General features: G+C 38.8%; 1 protein-coding gene across 1 annotated transcript; it reads right to left on the bottom strand.

Annotated features, from left to right (window-relative positions):
* Nucleotides 1-2,221: 2,221 nt before the first annotated feature.
* On the bottom strand, nucleotides 2,222-3,580 carry LOC132761774 (AT-rich interactive domain-containing protein 4B-like). The gene has a single exon (XM_060754860.2). The coding sequence runs from the start codon at nucleotides 3,578-3,580 to the stop codon at nucleotides 2,222-2,224; it is 1,359 nt and encodes a 452-aa protein (XP_060610843.2).
* Between the last annotated feature and the right edge of the window lie 4,439 nt (nucleotides 3,581-8,019).

Below are 8,019 nucleotides of genomic sequence, written 5' to 3'. Positions count from 1 at the left end.
GGGTTCTTCTGAACCAAGGCCTTTTCTCACTTGCCCCCCGCCTGCCAACTCCCCATCCCATGGCGCCCAGCGGTTTTGGAAACATTAAGAGCAAACCCTGCAAGGCATTTCGGAGGAGAAGAACCATCACAAAATAACAGGTAGACCTCAGCAAAACAAAACAAGGAGGATTTGGGAAAGAAGGAACGAAACTTCTAAGGTGGACATAAGCAAAGTGTCAGTCACCCTTCAAGGCTTTCTGTAGTCCCCAGGATTTTGGAGGTCATAAAAAAAATATCAGAAAGGAGTCAGAAAACATGGAGACATTATTGCCACATTCCTACCCCAATGGGCCTATACTTTTCATAAAACCAAGGATCTTGCTGGCACTTTCTATATCACCCTTGTTGCAATAGGCAGCAATCAGTCGCTGGTATGTGACCTGATTAGGTTGTACATTGGCTTCTTCCATTTTTTGTTAAGAATTCAGTTGGTGAGAAAATGTTCATTCTGAAGATAGACCTTGAGCAAAGCATTATAATGGCTGTGCTGTTGTGAGTTTTCTGGGCTGTATGGCCATGTTCAAGAAGCATTTTCTCCTGACGTTTCGCCTACCTCTATGGCAGGCATCATCAGAGGTTGTGAGGTCTGTTGGAAACTAGGAAAATTGGGTTTATATATCTGGGTTGGAGAAAGAACTCTTGTCTGTTTGAAGCAGGTGTAAATGTTTCAATTGGCCACCTTGATTAGCATTTAATGGCCTAACAGTTTTCAAGGTTTGGTTTCTTACTGCCTAGGGGAATTCTTTGTTGGGAGGTGCAAAGATGAATGTTCCAATGCCACCGAATGCCACCAATTTGTGATAGATTTCTACCTTGCTGACACCAATTTGTAAAAGTATCCCACTTCGCCAATTTGCAACGGGATTTATTTTACTGTGATTAGCAACACTGGCCAATCTGAGAAGGTATTCCACCTACTCCTGTTTAAATCTCCAAAGGTTTGCTAATTTATAAAAGGTGCGGATAATTATAGATGTAATTCAGGTAACTGCCACCAACGGGAGGTAATGCCGATGAGAACTGATTCCCAGACGCAGATATATAGAGATGACACTGTCTTCAAACAAAAGTTAATAAGTTTATTTTGAACAAAGCGTATGGTTGCAGGCTGTTGATAAACTTGGAAATACTTTGAGAACTTTACATGTAACTTGGTTGCAATACAGTTCACACTTCTGGATAATACAACTTGTAATTGACTTTTACTGTGGTGAAGCACTTTCTTAAACAATGTTTCCTGGGGTGAATAGCCTTCCTGTTTGATCCTTTCGTGATCAAACCCCAGATCTCTAGTTCATTTCTAACTAGTGATCTAAACAAGCTTCTCTTAGTCCTCTCTGACTAATGAAACTAATTAGGTTTCTCCTTCAGCCTTCCTAAACTGAAGAAACCCCTGACTATTCACAAATACTGCTTCTCTACTTCCCACTCTCTCTCTCTCAACTGCTAACTCCGACTCCAAACCCCCAACTGACTGCTTCTTTTCAAACGCAGCTAGATTTCTCTCACTAGGCTCCGCCCACTTTCCACTCACTCCTGCCTGGTCTCCTTGGCAACGCCACAGTGAATACAACCAGTTCTAGTTTTCAGCTACTGTTACCAAACAAATAGTTAAACAGTTTAAATACATATACCTAGTTTCAATAACTTCCTTACACCTTCCACCCAAAAAGAATTATTTTTGGCCATTTGGAGTCCCAAAATGGGCAAAAATAATTTTTAAAAGTTTGCATAACAATACACACATAACATTATCCCTGAAACACAAACATATTAAGGTTAAATACATATTATGAATTACATATACAAACCTTATATTGATCAGTTATCTAGTATTATCTATGAATGTAGTATCAAAGTCTCATATTTCTAACATTTTTCATATAAACAATCTATCTAAACATTTCTATATTTATACATATTTTGTAAATATTCATTGCCTATTGCAAAACTTACATAACTACCACACTTTAATATAATGGGTTTATACCTTATACATATTGTATAAAATATATCCAGTTTACCATCATACATTTTCAAATCTGTAATAAATCAGGATACCATCTATAAAATATTACACTACACTATATTACACATACATTACCTTTCTACACTAACACTTTTATTCTATGTGGTCTAACCTTTATAGAAAATAAGGGGTTTTTCTTTTCTTTTTCCTTTTACCCAATTCCAACTCTCCTTTTCCTAATACCTAGTCTCACATTATAACAGGACAATACACCCCACACAGTTCCACATTCTTCTCTTTCTTCTTTTATCCCGGTCTTCCAATTATCAGGAACATTTCTGCTTTTATAGAATTTTGAGGCTTGATCAAAGGCTTGCCTCCATGCAGCATCAGGTTGTAGTGGAATTCCTCGAACACCTTTTCTTGGCACTGAAGAGAATTCACTGTCCTTGGAAGAACGAACAAGAATACTGCCTTTCTTTATTGCAATTTTCCCACTGTAGTCTGGACAAACCTCCAAAGCTGGAAATTGTAGCTTTTTCCTTTTATCACCACCAACATTGTCTGTGTATATTATTTCTCTTGTCAGTCCATCAGCTTGGCTTCTATTCTCCCTTTCTTCTTTGCTCAAGGATAAAGGAGATTCCTCTTCCGATATATGATTAGATCTTCTTTTTCTGCTGACTTTCTTTTCAGATGTAGACATATCGAAATGTTCAGGGTTAGTAAGGAAGAGTTGATCTACTATTTTACTCTCAGCAAAATGTTTCTCTTCTTTCAGACGAAGTGTAGAATGTTTGAGAGTCTTCTTATCTTCATCAAAAACTGTTGTAGTATACAAGCTTGCATCAGTCAAATTGTTGATGACAACTTTTTGATAAGTTTCACTTAGGTCCTTAACTTCAACTACAGTTCCAATCTTTGAAACTTTTCTTGTGCGATCCTCTGGAACTTTTATAGTGAAGGAATCATGTCTGGAAGTTATCTTAACTCCAACTAGTCTTCCAGGTGTTTGGATCTCTGTTTCACATAAGGCCCTTGGATATTTTGAACTCTCATCAGTTTCTACTGTCAAATCAAGAGTCTGTTTTTCTTCAGCTTTCTCTTTTGATTGTATTTTATTGTCTTTGTCAAAAAGTTCGGTTGAGGTAATTCCTTTACGTGGAGCTGAAGGTAATGCATCTTTTAAGGTCAAGGATTCTTCTTTCTCCTCAGAGTTTATCACTTGTCTTTCCAGACCTATTGTCACTATATTCTCTTCACTGGCTCTCATATAATCAGCCACTGGAACCGGCTCTGCTGCAGGACTTGTTCCTCGTTTGCATGGTCTCTTCTGGCTATACACTTCTGACTTTATATTTGGAACACCATCTTCAGCAATAAATCTATAGGGTTGTTCTTCCGCCGATTCTGGTGTAATCTGAGCCTGTGTGAACATAGATCGTAGGGATTGATCCGCTCTTTGTTCTCGCAGAATCTCTCTGATTCCCTCTGTCTTATCAACAATCTCGACCATTACAGAGCTGGATTCTGGACCCTCATCCAAATCAGGTGGAATGGCTAAACACATTGCTTCCTGAGTAGGGCTCCTGATGTTATGTTTATCTTCGTTACACAACATTCTCCAGTTTTTAATCTGTTTAGCTAGGTCATTACCAATTAAACATTGGTAAGGTATATCTGGGCTGATGGCAAAATCCCAGATTCCCTTCCATTCCTTATACTCGATTGGTAATGAGAGTACTTCAGTTGGTATCGCAGGCCCCAAGCCCTTTAAATTAATTTCTGAGGTGGGATGTCTAAATTTATGAGGTACTGCTTCTGGATGAATGAGGCAGACATTCTATCCAGTGTCTTGCCACCCTTGTATATTCTTATTGTCAATAGTAAGGGGTTCTAAAGAGTCTTCAGACAATGTATCTGACAGGATGAATAGACATTGTTTCTCCTTAGGCACTGCTTCCAAACTGCCTTTAGACAAAGTATCTTGTTTTGCCTTGGGTTCTTCAGTCACTTTATTTACAAAGAAAGATGTTTTGTCCTTTTTTAAAAGGGGACATTGATTTCTTAAATGATCTAATTTACCACATTGAAAGCACCTCATTTTTCCTTCAGGCACGGTTTGGGTTATTGCTCCATGCCACCTCCAGGTGGTGTTTTCTATCACAAGCCCTTTTCATTGCTGTGCGTGCGCTTGATGTTGATAAAATGGCTGGTTATTTGACTTTTTATCATTTGGCGTGTCATCTTCTTTAAATCCTTCTTTTAAGGTAATTAGTTGATCTACCATGACAGCTGCTTCTTCAGCAGTCGCTGGTTTTCGGTCCTGTACAAGCCATTTATAATCTGCAGGCACCAAACAAAATAACTGTTCCAATTTCATTAACTCTTTCAGTTGTTGACAATTTTCCACCTCAGAGGTTCTCAACCAACTGTCAAAGAGCTGAGCTTGCTTTGAGGCTACCTGGTTTCTTTCTTTCCTCACAGTTCTAAATTTCAATCTATAATATTCAGGTGTCAGTTGCAGTTGTTGTTGAACGTGTTTTTTAAACAGATTATAATCTCTATGAGATTCCTCTGGCATGTCACCATAGATTTCTAAAAGCTTTCCGCTTATTTGAGGTCTCAAATAAGTCATCCATTTCTCCTCACTGACCTCAAAATCTCTACAACATCGTTCAAATGATATAAGGAACTTTTCAACATCGTCATCTTTATTAAACCTTGGGAATCTCTTTAAAAACATGTCTGTTACCTCAGCACTAGAGTTCCCTTCTTGGTTACTGATGTGTGGCTGGGATAATGTTAATCTCTGTCTTTCTAACTCTATCTCCATTTTCCGTAATTCTCTTTCTTGTTCCTCAGCCTGACTGGCTTTTTCTAATTCTAACCTCTTAAATTCTCTTTCTTTTTCCTCAGCCTGACTGGCTCTCTCCAGTTTCAACCTCTTCAATTCTCTTTCTTTCTCCAATTCTAACTTCTTAAATTCTCTTTCCTCAGCCTGACTGACTCTCTCCAATTCCAACCTTTTCAATTCCCTTTCTTCAGCCTGTCATCTCTCATCCATTTTTAACTTTTTCATCTCTATTCTATACTTGTAAGTCATCTCTGACACAGGCTTTTCTTCTTGTTCATGTTCATGTTCAGAATCTGAACTTTCTTCTTGGTATTCCTCTGCTTCTTCAGCCATCTTCTTCTGTCGTCTGGTAGCCATTTTTGTAAAAAATTTACCTCACGACTTTACTTCTCCGAGCGACCTTAAGGCACTAAACTTCGATGTTACATGTATCCCACGCTAGCCGCCAATTTGCAAAGATGAATGTTCCAATGCCACCGAATGCCACCAATTTGTGATAGATTTCTACCTTGCTGACACCAATTTGTAAAAGTATTCCACTTCGCCAATTTGCAACAGGATTTATTTTACTGTGATTAGCAACACTGGCCAATCTGAGAAGGTATTCCACCTACTCCTATTTAAATCTCCAAAGATTTGCTCATTTATAAAAGGTGTGGATAATTATAGATGTAATTCAGGTAACTGCCACCAACGGGAGGTAATACCGATGAGAACTGATTCCCAGACGCAGATATATAGAGATGACACTGTCTTCAAACAAAAGTTAATAAGTTTATTTTGAACAAAGCGTATGGTTGCAGGCTGTTGATAAACTTGGAAACACTTTGAGAACTTTACATGTAACTTACAATACAGTTCACACTTCTGGATGATACAACTTGTAATTGACTTTTACTGTGGTGAAGCACTTTCTTAAACAATGTTTCCTGAGGTGAATAGCCTTCCTGTTTGATCCTTTCGTGATCAAACCCCAGATCTCTAGTTCATTTCTAACTAGTGATCTAAACAAGCTTCTCTTAGTCCTCTCTGACTAATGAAACTAATTAGGTTTCCCCTTCAGCCTTCCTAAACTGAAGAAACCCCTGACTATTCACAAACACTGCTTCTCTACTTCCCACTCTCTCTCTCAACTGCTAACTCCGACTCCAAACCCCCAACAGACTGCTTCTTTTCAAACGCAGCTAGATTTCTCTCACTAGGCTCCACCCACTTTCCACTCACTCCTGCCTGGTCTCCTTGGCAACGCCACAGTGAATACAACCAGTTCTAGTTTTCAGCTACTGTTACCAAACAAATAGTTAAACAGTTTAAATACATATACCTAGTTTCAATAACTTCCTTACAGGAGGTGATTAGCTTGTTACTTGCCTGGAATTTCCCTGTTTTTGAGTGTTGTTCTTCATTTATTGTTATGATTTTAGAGTTTATTAACTAGAACTAACACAGTGGATTGTGTGAGTTTTCCAGGCTGTAGTGCCATGTTCCAGAAGCATTCTCTCAGAGGTTGTGAGGTATGTTGGAAACAAGGCAAGTTGGGTTTATATATCTGTGGAATAATGTCCAGGGTGGTAAAAGAACTGTCATCTGCTTCACGCAAGTGTGTATGTTGCAATTGGCCACCTTGATTAGAACTGAATGGGCTTGTAGCTTCAAAGCCTGGCTGCTTCCTGCCTGGGGGAATCCTTTGTTGGCCCTGCTTGTTTCCTGTCTGGAATTCCCCTGTTTTTTTAGTGTTGCTCTTTATTTATTGTCCTGATGTTAGAGTTTTTAATACTGGTAGCCACATTTTGTTCATTTTCATTATTTCCTCCTTTCTGTTGAAATTGTCCACATGCTTGTGGATTTCAATGGCTTCTCTGTGTAGTTTGACATGGTGGTTGTTAGAGTGGTCCATCACTTCTGTGTTCTCAAATAATATGCTGTGCCCAGGTTGTTTCATCAAGTGCTCTGCTATGGCTGGCTTCTCTGGTCGAAGTAGTCTGCATTAGACATACCACAGATAAATAAACCCAATTTTCCTAGTTTCCTTTTTTTTAAAAAAAAAATCTTTATTGAGTTTTCAACAAGAAAATAAAACAGGGGGGGGGGGGGTTGGGAGGGGATCGGGGCAATGGGCAAGGAGTGGTGGGGAGGGAGGGACAGTAGGGGTAAAGGTGTAACGGGAGGAGGAAGAGATATGGGGTGGGGGGGGGAAGGGAATTAAAAGAAAATAAAAGTCTGTGACTTCCCGGTATCATCATAAGGGTCTCTTCTTTTCCTCTTCCTCTTCTCCTTTTCGTCCTTCTTCCGTTTCTTATCTATTCCTTTCTCCCTCTCCTTTCCCTGGATTTCACTTTCCATAGTTTATATCTTTTTAATTTATTAGGATCTTCTTGTTTCTTTCTTTAAAGTATTCTGATACCTTCTCCCAGTTTGTATCTTTCCTGTTAATGCTTTTATTCCTTAATATAAGAGAGGTAAGTCGGTCCATATTTTTAATTTCAAGTATCTTCGTTAAACGTTTGTCTTCGTCCGGAATTTCTTTCTGCTTCCACTTTCTCGCGTAGCAGATTCTGGCTGCTGTCATCATCAAGAACATCAATTTATCCGAGTTTTGGTCAATTTCTAAATCATACATTCCCAGTAGGAAAATCTCTGGTTTCCAGGGGATGTTAATCTTCAGTATTTTTTGCGCTTCTCTTTGTACTTCCTTCCAGTATCTTTTTGCTTTTGGGCACGCCCACCACATATGGTAGAACGACCCTTCTGTTTCCCCGCATTTCCAGCACTTCGTGGTCATGTTTTTATAGGACTTTCCCAATTTCTTTGGCGTCATGTACCATCTATACGCAATCTTTGCCCAATTCTCTTTTAAATCTGTTGCATAGCAGTACTTTAACCTTTTCCTCCAGGCCTCCTCCCATTCTTCTTTTCTAATTGTTCTTCCTAGATTTTCGTTCCATCTCTTCATATACGTTTCCCCCTTTTTTGTCTCTAATTCCCATTCAAGTAGTTTCTTGTATATTTTCGTTATTAGTTTTTCCCCTGATTCCATTATTTTGTCCCAGAAGTTTTTTCCTATATTAAATCCAATTTCCTTGTCTTTTTTGAATCTTTCTTTGATTTGCCAATATTGCAGCCATGTTATTCTTTGATCTAGCGTGTTTAAT

This window comes from Anolis sagrei, chromosome Y, assembly GCF_037176765.1.
Source record: "Anolis sagrei isolate rAnoSag1 chromosome Y, rAnoSag1.mat, whole genome shotgun sequence".
Taxonomy (NCBI): Eukaryota; Metazoa; Chordata; class Lepidosauria; order Squamata; family Dactyloidae; genus Anolis; species Anolis sagrei.
Note: the sequence above shows the minus strand (reverse complement) of the source record. Positions and strands in the feature narration are given on the sequence as shown.

Coding starts and splice junctions, on each gene's coding strand:
- LOC132761774 (XM_060754860.2), bottom strand. CDS start 3,580: ATGTGTTTAGCCATTCCACCTGATTTGGATGAGGGTCCAGAATCCAGC.